Below are 18,146 nucleotides of genomic sequence, written 5' to 3' on the forward strand. Positions count from 1 at the left end.
TGAGAGTGACTGCTTACCGTCTTTTTCTGCGAGTTTGGAGACACAACGGATTGTACGGTAAAGCCACTGCCAGCCAGCGGCAGGGGTATTTAAGACTATCTTTAATAAAAATCTCATTCTAATCTTTATTTATAATTCACTTATCATAAAAAAAACAAAAAAAATAATTTTACATTAATTTTTATATCATAAATAATAAATAAAAATTTAAAATATATTTTTTAATAAAAAAATTAAATTTAATTTTTATTGTAATTTTACGTAATTAATTAATTAAAATATTTAAAATAAATATAGTTATTATTTTTTTAAAATAATATTATTCCTATTAAATAATCTAATAATATAAACAAACCATAGGTTGGTAACGCAAGATTATCAAATTGTCACCATTATCAGTCTAATAACGATCATACCGGTTTAGAATTACAAGTTGTTAATATTTGGGCAAAAAACTAGAATAAACCAAGGGAAGTTGCTAATTACCTAAATGAGCCAAAGTGAAATTCGTTTCAGCAATGAGCCAAATCCTATATTTATATAATTCGAACCAGCATGGTTCAAACTCCATTCATTAATAATTCAAACCAAGCCAGTTCGAATTACATGGAGAGAAGTTGGTTCAAGTAAATCGAATCAAGCTGGTTCGAATTACAGAGGAAGAAACTGTAACATATAATTCGAACCAAACTGGTTCGAATTATAGGGAGAGACGCTGCATCAAGTAATTCGAACCAGTCTGGTTCGATTTAGTGGTAGACAGAGCAGTATATATATGGTTGTAAACGTGAGTTGCTCTTATTAGAGGGTGTAAGATGGCTAGTGAGGAGAGTTTTGTGGTTTTGGTTCACCACAGAGGATCCATTAAGAGGAAAACTCGCTCCGGTGTGAAGTTTACAGATAAGGATCCTCTCTGTATTGTCGTGAAACCAACGACGAGCTATGATGACCTTGTTAGATCTGTGCTGATGAAACTTGGTCTGGAAGGTGCGAAGCGAGTTAAGAAGTTTTTCTATCGCATTCCAATCACGGTCTTGCAAGATACCGTGAAGTATGATTGTTTCACGATTGGTAGTGATGAGGACCTGCAAGTCATGTTTCTATGTCGGAGGCAGTTTCCCGAGGTGAGGACACCAGAGTTGTTGGCAAAGCTGGTTGATGTGGTATCCAGCTCAGGGGGTTCGAACCGGAATACCACCACTGAAGCCGCGGCAGCCGGTTCCAGTTCCAGGCCTGCCGTTGCTTCTTCGTCCGTCCCTGTGTACGAGCCAGCGGTCTAACCAGTCGCCTCCTCGTCTTTTGCTGTTGATCTCAATGATGGAGTAGGCGACGTGGTAGGATCAGTTGATATTCTGCCGAACGCTTTACAAGGAGTTCCACCGGTTGGCGTCGGAGACGGAGTGTTGGGTGATGTAGAGGAGGACGACGTCGAGCCGGATATGATTGAGGATGACAGCGGCGACGAGGTTGGAGCGACTGAGCCTGCATTGGCGGTCGGTGGTTCTAGTTCTGGCACACAGCAGTATCTACCACATTTTTCCTCTTTGGACCTGGATGCCATGAGGCAAGAGGGTGTTTCAGGGTACTCTGTTGGATTCGGAGCTAGAGATGCTGAAGGGACTGCTGGTTTGACAGAGTTCCAGGTTGGTCAGCAATTTCAGGATAAAGATGAGGCCCTGTTAAGTGTGAAGACTTACAGCATCCGGCGAGGGGTACAGTACAAGGTTGTGGAGTCTGATCATCGCCTTTATGTGGGCAAGTGTTCTGAGTTTGGGAATAGGTGCACATGGTTGATTCGACTGAGTCTGCGGCAGCGCAAGGGCATTTGGGAGGTCAAACGGTACAATGGACCTCACACTTGTCTTGCGACCTCCATCTCGAGTGACCACACGAGCTTGGATTATCATGTGATTTCGGCGTTCATTATGCCAATGGTTAGGGCTGATGCATCCGTCAGCATCAAGGTGCTCCTAAATGCCACGGCAGCACACTTCGGGTTTAGGCCGACTTACAGGAGGGTCTGGATGGCGAAGCAGAAGGCTATTGCCCTCGTATACGGTGACTGGGATGAGTCATACAACGAGCTCCCCAGGTGGGTTTTGGGAGTCCAGTTGACGATTCCCGGTACTGTTGCAATCCTACGGACGAGCCCCGTTCGAGTTAGTGGACAAGTTGACGAGTCTCAAGCTTTTTTCCACAGACTTTTCTGGACGTTTCCACCGCTCATCCAGGCACATGTCTTACCGCTACTTAAATGTGTGCTTAGGGTATCCAATACATTATAAATGAACACGTAGTTATGTATAGTAAATTGAAATAGACAAGGCTTAGTACAGTACCTCGAGGCCAATGGCCAGCTGAACGTCTCAAACCCTGCAGGCCTAAACCGAGGAAATCACCAGAAAATCCATGACTGAAGTAGCTGAAGTGGGCCCGCTAGCTTGATAACATTTCTGTTCGCCACTCGGCACATGCACCGGTACAACCATGCCAGTGCTGTAGAACCCCAGCTGTAGGTCCCCATCTCCTCCAGCCTAGCTACAAACGGAAGCCATCTGATGTGAATGCGGTTGCCGGACTTGTCCGCAAACAGCTGCGTGCCCAACAACATCATGATGTACGCACGGGCATATCGATGCACAGTATCCTCATCAGCTCCCTCCGGGCACTCACCAAAAGTCTCCTGAAACCAGCTGCAGTTGACCGCATACTTCTGAACCTGGCTAGGAGGAGGTACCACTCCAAGCAACTCCTCGAACCAAACCCAGGCTGGACGGCCACCCTGGATGTATATCTGGAACTCTGATAGGCAGCCGCTGATGTAACACCCGTCCACTGGCAAACCCAGCTGGTATGCCACGTCCTGGAGTGTGATCGTGCACTCTCCGAACGGCATATGAAACGTGTGCGTCTCCGGACGCCATCGCTCAACGAACGCACTGACAAGGGCCTCGTCCAACCGGAACCATCTATCGTTCAGCCTTGCAAGATGGTAAAGACCTGCCATCTGCAGGTACGGAACGTATCTGTCATCGAGGAGCATGCCCTGCTGTTGCCGCATGCTCCTGATGCATCGCTGAGGCTGCGGAAGAAATGAACCGCATTATTAGAACCAACTTAATTACCAGTGACAAACATAATCAACACGATAATTGATAAACCAAAAAATCGTACTAAATATGACCGCTTAAAAATCCAAGAACGAGAACCACTTGCATAAACAACTAACATAAGAAACCAGCATAAACCACTTACATGAAAGATCTAACATAAAACAACCACAACTAAACCGCTAACATAAACCACTAACATAAACCACTAACATAAACCGTTAACGTAAACCACTTACATAAACCACATACATAAACCACTAAGATAAACCACCAACATAAACCACTAACATAAACCACTAACAGAAACCACTAACATAAACCACTAACATAAACCACCAACTAAACCACCATCTAACCCGCATGCAAAACCACTAACTCACATGTACCGGTAGCACAAAGTTATTTCCGTACTAACCTTCTCGTTGATGACCCTAGCTATATGGGCGACTCCGTCCAAGCGATATAACCGTGCCGGATCGTCCCCCATCAGCAGAGTATTCCGTTCAGGTCTTTGTCGGAGAGAATCTGTGTCGTTTTCTCTGAGATTTGGTGGGGTAGGGAAAGGTGAGAATGGTTCGAATGAGGCTGATTCGAACTCCTTATATAGCCCAATCACTAATAATTCGAACCAGGGTGGTTCGAATTACTAAGAACCCATCATAAGTGTAATTCGAACCAGGGTGGTTCGAATTACTTGAAGACCTAACTTACCTATAATTCGAACTTGCTTGGTTCGATTTACCTTCAAGTCTTTCTTGGTAATTCGAACTGCCCTGGTTCGATTTATTGCTAAATGCAGTTCGAACTAACCTGGTTCGAATTACATTAAAATACGATTTGGCTCATTGCTAAATCGATTTTCATTTTGGCTGATATAGGTAAATTTGAAGTGATGTTGGCTTATTATGGTGTTTTGCCCTTAATATTTAGAAGCATTATATATTCTTCTCAAATTCTATTATCCTTCGCCCCAACTCTGACTAGTTAAACTCTAAAATAGTCATTGAGATTGACGTTATGTATTAAAATTGTCTTTGAGATTCTAATTGCATCAATTACATCTCTAAAATTGACAAAAGTGTATTATGTTAGTCCCTAATTCATATTATCTACAATGATGACATAACTTAATAACATGGGCTGTTAGTGACACGTATCACTTCATGGTTTGGCCACGTGTAAAAGTATGATGATGTAGTGACCAGTGACACGTGGCATGCTAATGTGAATGGTTGTATCATGTGTCACAATGCTATTTGGCCACGTGTCCGTTTGTGCCACGTGTCGCAACAGTATTCGTCCACGTGTCGTCTATTATGTCATCATTGTAGATGCACCAAATTAGTTTATCACTTTACATTAACTGACTCATTTTAGTCTCTGAAATTGAATGTCGTACACCAAACTAATTTCTTCACTAGTTGTTTCTCTTTTTTTTTTTTCTATAAATTCAAAATTCTCAATATATTTGAATGCATTAATTTCAATTCTATTTTTTCACATGTTATTCAAATACAAGTATTTTTATAAAATATTTTTTTTGCGGATACTCTTAACCACCGTCTTGGACTTAAAGTGAAGTCATTTCAAGCGCCTTCACTACCATCTCCCACCTCTCCAGTCTAAAGAGGTCGGAGATGATAGTGAGAGCGCTTGAAGTGCTTTCAGTTTAGCCCATTTACACACAATGAAAACGTGTATTTCATAAAAACAAAAAAAATATTATTTTAATTATCGATTTCTTAGTAAAAACACATGTCTTTTTATGAAAAATTGTGTTTAATCAATCATATAATTCTTTTTTTTATAATAACATACTTCTATATTATAAAATTTACCAATATTAAATTATTATAGAAAAAATTATATAATTAAAACTAAAATCTTAAAAATTTTTATGAAAGCACTTGTATTTAAACAATATATGAAAAAATAGAATTGAAATTAGTGCATCCAAGATATTGAGAATTTTAAATTAAAAAAATGAGAAAACTGGTGAAATGACTAGTTTGATGCACAACATTCAATTTCAGGGACTAAAATGAGTCACTTAATACAAAGTGAGGGACTAATTTGGTGCATCTACAATGATGACATAATGGGTGACACGTGGACGAATACTGTTGCAACACGTGGCACAAACAGACACGTGGCCAAATAGCATTATGATACGTGGTACAACCATCCACATCAGCATGCCACGTGTCACTGGTCACCACATCATTATATTTTTACACATGGCCAAACTATGAAGTGACAAATGCCACTAACAGCCCACATCATCAAGCCATATCATCACGTCGTTAATGAAAAATGGGTCAGGAATTAACATGGTGCACTTTTATCAATCTCAGAGACATAATTGGTGCAATTAGATTCTCAGAGACGATTTTAGTGCACGACGTCAATCTCAGAGACTATTTTGGAGTTTAACTCCAACTCTGACACCCCACCATTTCCTTCTTCATGCTAATTTTTTTTCCTTGTCTTAATCCCTCTAATTTGTTGTCTTTTCATGAATTGATTAGCAACATGTTGAAAATTTCTTTATATCTTTTTATAGAATTTCAAACAGATAAGACTCTAGTAAAAAATTTTAAACAAATTTTAAACAAATACTATATCAAGTTATCCAGGTTAAATTTAGAAAAATTAACTAACAAATAAGAAAAACTTAAAAAGATTCTATACCTACCTGACTAGAACGGCGATAGTTGAGAGAGAAAGAGAGGATAAAAGAGGCATAACTCTGAGGGAAAGAGCAAAGTGGATAAGGCATGACGGAGGTGCTGGCGAGGCAGATGCAGAGGCCGCGAACGGCACCAAAAAACACCGTCCACGGGAGTACCTACCGGCATGATTGAGAAGCGTTGGAGACACTGTGGCGCACTTTGCTCCAGGGGATCATCTTCTATGCTGGCCTTGGCAGTGCTGCCGGTGGCGGGGGTTGACGAGAGGGTTCTGCTTTCTTCTCAAGCGCTTGAGGGTAGAGGAGAAAGGGGGTTGCTGGCTGAAAATTAAAATAGGAGGCGGTTATGATTTTATTTTAATGTTTAATTATACTTAGGGATATTTTAGTAACTTCACACATTTTAATCTCTACTTTTATCTCAAACTAAACGGGATATTGAGACATAACTCAATTCTATACACTTTACACCAAATACAATACTAAGACTTATTTCAATTTCTATCTTTCAATCTCAAGCTCTCAGTCTTTGTCTTTCCGTCTTAGTCTCTTAGAGCATCTCCAATGCATCAATTTTTTAAGGTTCCATTTCCTCTTTTTCTGACACAATGGAGTCGCAACTGTTGGAGAGAAAGAGAGTAGCGTACCTGCTCATGGATCGAGGAAGAAGAGTTCCTTCTCAGAGAGACTTGTGATTGCAAATGATAACTTGTCACTTTAAAATAAATAATTATATTAAATTATAATTATATTAAATCATAATTAATATTATTTAAATAATTATATTTTTATTTAATTAATAATTTATATTAAATTATTATTGAATATTATGTATATTTTTATATTAAATTATAATTAATTAAATTTGTTTACATAAAAAAATAAATTTAAACGTTTTCACATTATAAAATAATTTTTGTTTGAATTATTTATTTTTATTTATAAAATTTAAAAATACTAATCATATTACAAAATTAGCCATTGCAAAATTAATCGTTAAAAACTAGTCGTTATTATTAATAAATTAATATTAATATTTTTTAATAATAAATTATTTTTGGATTTATAAATTTAAATAATATTATTGTAAAAAAATAGTAATTATATTAATTTTAATTACTTTAAATTATTAATTAAATGAGACCATAACATGGATTAAAATTAGTTCCTCCTAATGAAGAAGAGAGATATTTTGAATTCTTATTTACTGTTTATGACGCAAAAATTGATGTGGAGTTATTTTTTATAATAAGTGAACCATAAATAGAAACTGGAATAAATTTCTTACTGAAGATAGTCTTAGTCTCAGTCTCTCTTCTAAATACTACTTTATTTACCATAATATTCCTTGTCTAGCTAAGTAACAGAAGTTCTTCTTACCTTTGTTTTTTTTTGGTGACTTCTTCTTACCTTTGTTTGAAATGAGTTGATGAGTTATACATCACTAGTCTTATCAACACAAGAACAAAAGTCAACAAAAAAAAAAAAACATTTTTATAAAAACTAAACTTATATTATATTATTCATAGCCTTTTTTTCAGGCAACATCTTTTTTTTTTTCTTCTTTATTTTCATTTTTTGGTTGCATATTACATATTTGTTGGACAAAGTGGGGACACAAATTTAGGAGTAATACACTCCAACATCTAATTTCAAAAAAGGAAAACATATTGCATTATATTCGTTAAATTAATCAGACGGCCAAGACTGATGATTAATTTTTTCAAAGAATTATTTACTTATATTCTTCTTATATTCACTAATATAACATCTTTTGAAAAAAAAATTATAATCTCAATATATGAAAAATTATATGTAATTTGTCTTTATATGAAATTGATAAATAAAATTCGTTAAATGATTTGATAAATTTGACTAAATTATTATTTACTATTTTTAACTAGCAACTTTACAAAAAATAATTACATACAATTTTCTACCAATCTCAATATTATTAACTATGATAAAATCCTTATTATAGTAAGAGTAAAGACATCATTAACAACAGTAAAACACCACTTCTTACAAAATAACAACAGTTACTAATTTAATTAATTTTCTTTTTTCTTCATTAAAAATGGGAATGAATTCCCATGACGGTTTTAGAAATTCACGGTATTACTCAATTTGATTTTGGAGGTTTCAATTTCACTATAGTTGAGCACCATAATAGTTCCTGAACATCTTTTTTATGATAACTCAGCTTTTTCAGTACTAATGTGACTACAATGCTATATTGGCACCTGCAATGACTAACTTAGCTGTTCAGATTGCAATTTGGATCCAATTTGGTTCCTACCTCTCTATTAACTCTAACCCTTTGTACTCCCTCCCAAAGCTTCTGAATGGTAACTTCTGGTGCTTCTCACTCTGTCACTGTCACATTCATCATAATTAATAAAAACTCTCAGCACTACGCTACACACTCTCTCTTTCTCTTTTTCATTGATTTATTGTTTCTACTTCCAAATCTCCATGAGAGTGAGACATTCCATTCCTCTTTGTCCTTTCTAATTCTATCCTAAATCGGCAATTCTCCATATCCAGGTCAGTTTCGCGGTGATTACTATCTCTGATTGGACACCGATCAGGTGTCGAGCTTCCACATGGCCAACACTACCTTCAGCGCCAACAAATGGGTCGATGATTTGGGAGGAGGAGGAAACGCACTGGCCAACAACTTCTTGAGAATGAGCATAGTCCAAATCATGATTATAACAAAGAATCATCACCTTATTGCAGTAATTTAAAAAAAAATACCTTCATTGTAAATGATAATGGCGAAATTCACACAGATGATCAAATTTAATCTTTTGATATAAGTGAGGTTGTCGCAAAAAAAAAAAAATCTCCAGAATCCTAAACCTAGAGTGGCGTCATTGATGAAGAAAAGTAGAAGAGGAAGAAGAGGAGTAGAAGTAATGAAGACGGATGAGTGATTGTGTTTGAATACAAACCGTTTTTGAGCCTATGTTTACCACCAGACGACGTCATTTTGCTCCCTAATAGGCGCCAAACCCAAACGGTATCGTTTTGGCAAATTCCAGCGTGGCACACGATAACCATATCAACACTGAAACAATTGAGTCATTACCTGAAAAATGTTCAGAGATCACTATGATGATCAAAACTCAATCTAAGAGACCATTATTATAGTCAAACTGAAACTTCAAAGATCAAATTAGATAATTTCATAAATCTTAAGAACTATACAGAAATTTACTCTTAAAAATAGTGCCCAAATATTCTCCCGTATAAATGAGAGTGATTTATCAAAAACCACACAAAATTTTATCTAACGCTGGCATAGCAAACACTGAAAGTTATATATATCTTTGGCAAATTCATCTTTTTCCAACAAACTTTTGACTAATAAATCACTTTTATGTGGCTTACTTATACAAGATATTCCATAATACATCATGTAACAATAATAATGCTATTTGAGGCTACAAATTAAAAAAATGACAGAGAAAATCAAAATGCTCAATGTAATATGCTAATCTTTCAGTTTCTTTTGTAACTGTTCTATAACTAACTATACAACAACATCATCAAGTCCTTGTCAAACAGAAGTATACATGTATCAAAACTGCTACAATATATTCCAATCTCACAATGAAGATTCTGATTCCCATAATTCTTGCAATTAGAACTTCCATTAGCCCTTTCCATAGCCATTAGAAACCCGTCATCATCAGAACGAGTATATGCTTCGTTTCGGTATGCAATTCGTTACAATTTTTGTTAGTAAATTAAAGGTTACCTTTCTACGGAGAATTCCGTCTTCTGTAGCTAAGATTTTGATTCTTTGTTTTATCATTTTGTATAATCCACCTTTTTGTGTTGAGCTCTTTCTTTCAAAAAAAAAAAAAAAAAAAAAAAAAACCTAAGGTAACTACAGAAGCTTCGCCATCAAAGGAACAACTATGCTTGGCATTACCATAAAGAGCCATAATTGTATTGCTTCAAATCCGGCTCATCTTGCGAGGTAGCCCGAAATTCTGATAACAACGGATTTCGCCTCCAATTCCAGCTGTCACGATCACCGACCCCCACGCCGAAGGATAAATTACAGAGGAATCATGGCTACCTTCAGAAAAAGATGATGACCCAAATGAAGCTGAAGAAAAACCATATATAGCTGAGGACGAACTTGAACTCGAACTAAACGAATCGCTAATCCCTGAATTCGATCGTGAGATGGCTTCAGGATTATCATCTTCTTCATGAGTAACGTGAAGACCATTAGTCTTCTTTGAAAAATGCCGCAACATTCTTCTAGAATCTGAATGCGAAAGTGCGGCATGGTCTTCGACCGAAGAATTCGAAGCACTATCTACTGCTGCTTGCTTGTTTTTCTTCTTGGGAAGTGGTGGAAGGAGGAATCTTCTAGCGTTAGTAGTATCATCTACTACATTATTAGACGAGGACACCGAAAAACGTTTCGAAATCCGTTTCGAAGTCTGCAATTTCACTGGTGGAGGATCACCCCTGATCATGCAAGGCCATGCTACTGCAATTAAAACATCTTTGCATTGGAAGTTCTCATGAGCCCTTGTAACCACTATGTTTCTACCTTTTCCGGTGCCTCCACTTTTCTGCTCTTCGTTCTTCCATATAAACACTTGTGAATCATCACTTGCACTTATGATGAATTTTCCATTTGCACTGAATGAAGCTGCGATTTGGCTGTCTGCATTTTTAAAACCTGTAAACCAATTCAACACTATCAAATTACATTACCTATCAAAGGACCATGATAAGATGAATAGAAATTACTTTTGAAATTCGCTTAAAATTATTCAGTACTATAAAGGTAAAAAGGATAAAATACCCAACGTTGGTTAAATGCTAATTTCTTATATAACCTTTAAAATGTCTTATTTTTATTCTAAACATTTTATTTGGTACTATTTCAATTTATTAGTCAAAATTAATTTTTTTTCTTCCGTAAGTACTTTTTTTCTTTTATTATTCTATTATTTTCGTTCTCAACTCACTATAACAACGCCTATAATTATAATTTTTGTTGTTATCTTAAAAAAAATTATAATAAAAAAATGATACTTTAAAGAAAATTAATTTTAACCAAAAAATCAAAATAAAATATTTGGTATAAAAATACAACATTTTAAATAATAAAAATAAAATGATGATTTAGTCCAAATATTAAGGACTAAAACAACAATTTACTCCTATAAAAAACATGCAATTGAATCCCATTTATATAATATTGAGATATTGAGAAATGTTATTTGTATACTAAAATCAGTCACTAAAATCAACCACCAATGTATTTGTGTATAAATACATGTGTGGTTTAATTTATTTTCAATGTGTATTTGTATTTTAACATATATTTTATACTGATTACTGATTTGATGACTGATTTTAGTATACACTTAACATAACCCTCGTATATTACTCCCTCACAAACACACGTATGTACACTAGGGAAAATATATGAAGTAATGCTTACCCTTAAACTTCTGAACAACCTCTGAACCTTCAACAATTCTTGCCCTGGCATCCGCTGAAGTAACAAGTACTTGTGATGGATTTCCTGGGGCAAACTATAAAGATACATACCCAGTAAATTTTCTTTACTTACACGAATAAACTACCATTTTGATTATTAAAAAATGTGTGTGTCAACGTAATAGTTCTTTTAAAGATGAATAATTATTACACTCTATTCAAAAGATTGGTTTCACTTAATAAAGTTTCCCAAAATGAGGATTATTTTGTTAACCAACTCAAAAACTGAAATAAAGTGTTAATATATTTCAAAACCACGGGGTAGTTATGAATTTTTAAAGGGTCTTTGTCAGAAAACTCACATTAATGTTTGAGAGTTGAAATGGTGATTTATTCTTTCTTACACCAAGCAACTTGGAATGGCATGGAAACTGAGGCAATTACCTGAAAACCCGTGACTTTTCTGAGATGAGATTTCTTCTTGCGTCGAATCTCCACCGTGCCTGTTTGACTTAATTTGCAATCTAATTCAGCAAATAGATATGGAAATTAGCAGCTTATTTCAAAGAGATTAAGTTACCCAAATTAGATAACAAGAAACCATTCTGGTTACATCAAAATATAATTCATTTGAGAAAAGAAGGAAAGACTTGGTGTACTACCTGCAACACTATAGGTACGACAACTCCCTTTCATTGTGCCCACTAAAACACCCTACAATAACAAATCATATATAGAATTGTGAATTGTTCATTCTAATAACATTTTGTCTTGATGACAATATGGAAGAGATAAGGTGTTGTAACCATATAAGCTAGGTGATTATTGGAGACTAGAGTCTTGGTATTGGGTGTTGAGTTAGCATTAGTTTTGAAAAGCTAAGTACAACTAGGTAAAAATATGAGGCTGTAACTTAAAATATCTCTCCCCTTTTTGGCCGAGACTTTGAAACAATTATTAAAAAAAAAAGGAAGAATACCTACTTGACCATCAGGTGTGTATGCAATTGCGGTAACCATTTCATGGATATCAGTCCAATCCACGACATGACGTTCCTGTATGTCCCATATTCTAACCTTCCCGTCGAGGCAGCCACTTATGAAATAATCCTCGTCTATAGGATTGAACTGTATGCACGTTACTGCAACATGCAATCACACATCAAAGGAAGAAAAGAATTAAATTAACCAAAATCATAGGCTGTAAATTATCTTAGGAGAGGTCAACAATCAACATTGAAATTACGTACCAAAGTTGAAATATCTTACCGTAGTCATTATGAGGAAACACCTTCAAGCAACTCTTAGTTTCCAGGTCCCATAACCTCACTGTTTTATCCATTGACGATGACAGAAGAAGCTGCAATAAAAAATGAAAATCCATAATGGAGAAAAAATATGTACACTAAAATGCTAGTAGTATTCAAAACAAAACGATACAAACCAAGACTGACTTATAACTAAACAAATTACAAATCAAACAAAATATAATCTAAACGAACTAATCAAACAACATGCTAGTAGTATTATGTAGATTAAAATTACAAAAGTAAACTATACACCTAACTTGAATGCTTGTTTTATTGTTTATTTGAAAGAAGATAGTCTTACCTCAGACTTAGACCATGCCAAATCCAAAACTTCATCCAAATGACCGTGAAAGGAGCAATACGGTTCCTCCAAAAGGGTGAAAACAGTTTCGGACATATGAACGTATTCCGGAACTTTATCCCTCTTGCTTCCAAACAAGCGCTTCTTCTTCTCACTAGACAGCGGCGCCGACGCAATCATAACGCTTCCTTCTTCAGACACCGAATTAGAATTAGAGAATCCCATACAGTCACGCTCAATGACTTCCCAAACATGAACCACCTTGTCCTCGCCAGCACTCGCCAAAAACCTCCCATCTAAATTAAACTTAATTTTCCAAATTAGTCCCTCATGAGCTTGAAACTCTTGGCACAAATGCAGAGCAGAAAACTCCTTGTAAGACTTACCACTCTGCTTCACCCGAACCCATCTACTCATGGTTGGTTTTGCTTCCCAAACCACTTCCTGGTGAAGGTGCGCAGGACAATCTCTTTCTCTTTCGCGAATGATCCCGCTGGCTACCCCTTTTATGTTCCTTAAGAATGATCCTCTCCTGCTCTTGCTCTTGCTCATGCTTATGCTCATCCTCATGCTCCTAGACATCGAAGGGCTCGAGTCGAGAGCCCCCGAGTATTCTTCATTGTTTTCCAATTTCGCTCGCCTCATTAGCTTATTAACCACCCTTGAGTGGCCCACAGTTTTCTCGAACTCTTCCATGGTTAGCTTCCTTCCTGTCTGCAAGTCACTCAACCTATTCCACGCGCCATTTTCACCACATTCATTCACGATAAATTCGTTCCCCGTGTCCAAATTCTTGATCAAGAAGAAAGGAGCTACATCCGAATTCACCTCGGGTGCAGAAACTTTCTGGTCGTGCGCCTCCGGATCCTCTGCCTCCTTGGCATCTTTCACCACCGCCCTAGCATGAGTAATAACATTGCCGCGTGGCACAGGTATCTCGGTCGCAGTCCTCGTGAGGCGCTGCTTCGAGACGTTCCCAATCATCTCCTCTTTTCTTTTATTCTCCATTGAAAACGATGCAATATCGCCTTCGGACCGTGACCGAACGAAAACAACGGAAACAGAGGATTGCTCTGTTTTTTGCTCTGCTAAAACAGAGGAACCAGAAGAACCGGTAGTAGTACGGATTCTAATACCTCTATCACCACCCTTGCCGCCGCCGCTGCCGCCGTGATCCAATGTCGTCCTCTCCGGTGAAATCGGCACACGATATTGATTGTTGCCTTTCTCAAACCTCCTGGAAACTCCATGGCCAAGCTTCGTGCTCTGTAGCTTCAAGAACTCCATGTTTTCGTCGAGTCCCATTCCGAGAAGCAACCGCTTCCGCCGCTCGCTAATTGAATCGGGAGAACCCATCCATATTCCATAATCGGCGAAGGAGTCGCTGGTAGAAACGGAAAGCCTCGGAGGAGTTCGCATGCTTGATGCTCTGTTTCTGAAGGCGGGAACAGAGGAAACCGCTGAGGAGAAGGAGATTCTTGCATCGTCGAAATCGCCGTCGTCGTCCTCGGAAGCGGAAACGAAGTCGAGAGGAACAGCGCAGGAAAGGCGGTCGGACGGATCAAAGAATCGGTCGTCGTCGTCCTCAACGTCCAAATCCATTATTGGCGATTTCCTCCGGCGGTCCATGGCGGCGCATCGGCGGTGAAAGGAGTCGTCGGTCCAAAGTTCAATTTCTTTTTTTTTTTTCAATTTTTTTCTGACTTGGTGCGTTTCAGATTTTGGGAAGTGGAAGGAGAAAAAAGAGGGGAAGTTAGTTACTTACCGTTATGAGTCTTTTGGAGGCAAAGAAATGGTCAACGCCTACGGGTTGTTAATTAATGTTGCTAATTACCATTTAGTACTTCCTTAATAACATTACATGTCTGCACGATTAGGAAACTTTAGATATTCCATGTTTCGCTTTGCGTGTGCTTATAATATGAATGCATTTGAGAGTGTTATTCTCTTATCATGCTTATCAGTTCTTGCCACGTTTGGGAACCTTTTCATTAGGAAATTATTTGTTTGTCAAGTGTCAACTTCTCTAATCTTCCACCGATTGTGTGGTTTTTTAGATAGTGTGTCTTTTCCTCTTTTCACCGCCAAGATGATAAATGGTTGATCACGAGAGTGATTAAAATGAACAACAATCGAATTCATTAGACCGAGATGGATAATAGGAGGTCCATGGTTACGAGGAAATCCTTTCTTTCATTTTATCTTTGCTTTATAGGATAGCTTCAGTTTTTTTATTTATTACATATGTATACAAAATACAAAAATTAAATTAATTAAAATAATAAGTAGTTTTTTTTTTTTTTTTTGAAATAAAGGGAGCTCAACACAACAGGGTGGAGCAAAGAAAGTGTCTACAAACAATAAGAAATTCAAAGAAACAACCCACCCCAGTCATCTTCGGCATAGCCATCAACAACTAAATGGCTCACCACCAATCCACTCCTCTGCAAAAGTAAATGATTTGTTGATAATTTCTACCACACTCAAGGTCGAAAGAGCCTGCCATTCCTTTCTAGCCAAATTGTCCAGATAACAACAAAGAACCCAACGAACCACCTCCTTCTGTCCACCTTTCTTACTGAAGAATTTGTCCAGCTTTTAAAGTGATGCCTTAGTGTACCTGGAAAGCTCCAACTCCTTCCAAGGGCAAGCAACCAAGCACACCACACTTGCCAAGTGATGTCACACCCAAGAAACAAATGAAGAGCAGTTTCCACAGACTTACAGCATAACACACACATATTGTCATCCGGATCAATAACCCGTAATCTACAGAGTCTATCCTTAGTATTCACCCTGCCGACCAACACAAACCAAGAAAGAAGCTCAATCCACGGAGGGACAAACCCTTTCCAAACAGCACTAGTGAAGCTATAGCTCGTGATTTCCTCCGGTAGAACTTCCATCTGTAGCACCTGCATAAAGGAGTTAGTTGTATAAACACCTGTTTTATCAAATTTCCATACCACTCTATCCTCTCTCTCAGTTGTGAGCTTGACTGATAGTAATATCTCATGAAGTTGGTTTACTAAATCCAACTCCCACTGGAACAACTCTCTCCTCCACTGAAAACTCCAAATCCACTCTAACCCATCCCAAAATCCACAATCCCCTATCACAGATCTGTTAAGGTTTGAAACCGAGAAGAGCCTAGGAGACAAATCTTTCAACACTCCATTAGGTAGCCATCTATCCTCCCAGAATCGGATTGTTCTGCCATTCCCAAGGTCCATAGACAACCCTCTGATCATCTTATCTCGCACCTGCGGCTTGCTTATTTGTAACTGACATATATCCTTCTAAGGACCCCCTTGTGGGTACAGGCTGGCCTTCCAGCAGCCCCGCAGTATCCATGTTATTACAGGAGCAAACCACTTTCTTCCATAGATGACAGTCTTCTTTTGAGAACCTCCACCACCACTTAAAAAATAATGCTATATTTCGAATAATTGCATCACCAACTCCCAATCCACCTGCCTTCTTGGGAGCCATTACTACTTCCCATTTCACGAGCGGTAACCCATGCCTCCCATCCTCTGTACTCCACAAGAATCATCGTTGAAGGGAGATCAACTTCTCTGTCACTGTCTTCGGCATCTTATATAAGCTAAGATAATAAATAGGCAGGCTATTAAGGACAGACTTGATGAGGACCAACTTGCCCGCTTTGTTGAGAGCCTTTGCTTTCCACAAACTAAGCTTGTCTTCCACTTTGTCAATTACTGGTTTCCAGGTCTTAACCTGCCTTGGATTCGCTCCCAAGGGAATGCCCAGATATCTGATTGGTAGTGACGCCTCCTTACAACCCAATAAAAGACATATTCGACGGACCCACGACCTATCACAGTTGACCGGAATGAAGCTGGACTTATCAAAATTGATGCTCAAGCCGGACATCAGTTCAAAGCATCGAAGCAGCTGCTTATAATTCCTAATTGTCTCCTCTTCAATCGGGCAGAAGAGTATAGTATCATCCGCAAACTGCAAGTGTGACAACTCAATGTTATCCCTTCCAACTAGTAGCGGAGAGATACGCCCATTCCTTACTGCCTCCCCAATCATCCTATGGAGAACATCAACAACTAATACAAACAGAAAGGGGGACAGAGGATCCCCTTGTCTCAAACCCCTTTCCATTTTGAAAGGCTGCGAAGGTGTTCCGTTGATCAGTACCGACATAGATGCAGAGCAGACACACTCCTTGATCCACCCTCTCCATCTCTGGCCGAAACCTATCTTCTGCAATACAATATCCACGAAGCTCCACTTGACCATATCATAGGCCTTTTGGAAATCCAGCTTTATTATCGCCGAGCTCTTTTTCCGTGACTTCAGCCAGTGCACAGTTTCACAGGCGATTAGAGCCCCATCATGTATTTTCCTGCCCTTAACGAAAGCGCTTTGCGTCTCCCCTACCAAACCTGGCATTACCTTTCGCATCCTCCGAACCAACACCTTAGATATGACCTTATAAACACAGCCCACCATACTAATTGGTCGAAGATCCTTTATTTCTCTGGCACCAGTAAACTTCGGCGCCAGTGCCACCCAAGTGACATTCGAGTCGCTAGGTAGCTTTGCTGACTAGAAGAATCCGAATCACCGCTCCAGTGAACTCCCTTCCCAATTCCCCCAGCACTTCTTTATAAAATTCATATTATACCCATCGCTGCCTGGTGCCTTTGTTGACTCACAGTCCCACACTGCATCCTTTATTTCGTCAGCTGTTGGCATCAACTCTAACACAGCTGCCTCTTCCTCATTAACTTGCTTTACCAGCCCATCCCTAAATCCAATATTAGGCGATGCCTCTTGGTGGTACAGCTCCTTATAGAAGTCTCGTATAGCAATCTTGATCCTGGCTTGATTCCTCACCAATCTCCCATTAACCATTAAGGCATCAATCCGATTGGACCTTCTCCGAGCTGAGGCTAAATTGTGGAAATAACGAGTGTTTTGATCCATCTCCTTTGCATGCCGAGATCTTGACATCTGCTTCCAATGTAGCTCCTTTCTGATGTACCATTTCTTACAGTAGCTTACCAGCACCTTTCGTCTTGCTTCCACCGTCCCATCTGCCACTCCGGTGCTCACCATGTCATCTACTTTCTGTATTTCTTCCTCACACTGTGTAATCCTTGTGTCCATATCCCCAAAATTCTTTCTATGCCATCTGCTCAGCGGAGTCGTCAAAGCCTTTAACTTGTCCGTGAACTGCCCATCTCCTAAACTCCTCCATTCCTCCTTTACCAT

The 18,146-nt window shown here is 38.3% G+C and overlaps 2 protein-coding genes across 2 annotated transcripts; both read right to left on the reverse strand.

Moving 5' to 3' along the window:
* Positions 1-9,629: 9,629 nt before the first annotated feature.
* On the reverse strand, positions 9,630-14,967 carry LOC112727752 (uncharacterized). The gene is made up of 7 exons (XM_025777642.3): positions 12,894-14,967; positions 12,552-12,642; positions 12,267-12,424; positions 11,946-11,997; positions 11,728-11,807; positions 11,285-11,378; positions 9,630-10,513 (listed from the first exon to the last, which is right to left on the reverse strand). The coding sequence occupies exons 1-7, from the start codon at positions 14,520-14,522 to the stop codon at positions 9,771-9,773; spliced, it is 2,847 nt and encodes a 948-aa protein (XP_025633427.1). The 5' UTR covers positions 14,523-14,967; the 3' UTR covers positions 9,630-9,770.
* Positions 14,968-17,492: 2,525 nt separating this feature from the next.
* Positions 17,493-18,146, reverse strand: LOC112730283 (uncharacterized). Its single transcript, XM_025780375.1, has one exon. The coding sequence runs from the start codon at positions 18,144-18,146 to the stop codon at positions 17,493-17,495; it is 654 nt and encodes a 217-aa protein (XP_025636160.1).

Source organism: Arachis hypogaea, chromosome 12, assembly GCF_003086295.3.
Source record: "Arachis hypogaea cultivar Tifrunner chromosome 12, arahy.Tifrunner.gnm2.J5K5, whole genome shotgun sequence".
In the NCBI taxonomy this organism is placed as follows: Eukaryota; Viridiplantae; Streptophyta; class Magnoliopsida; order Fabales; family Fabaceae; genus Arachis; species Arachis hypogaea.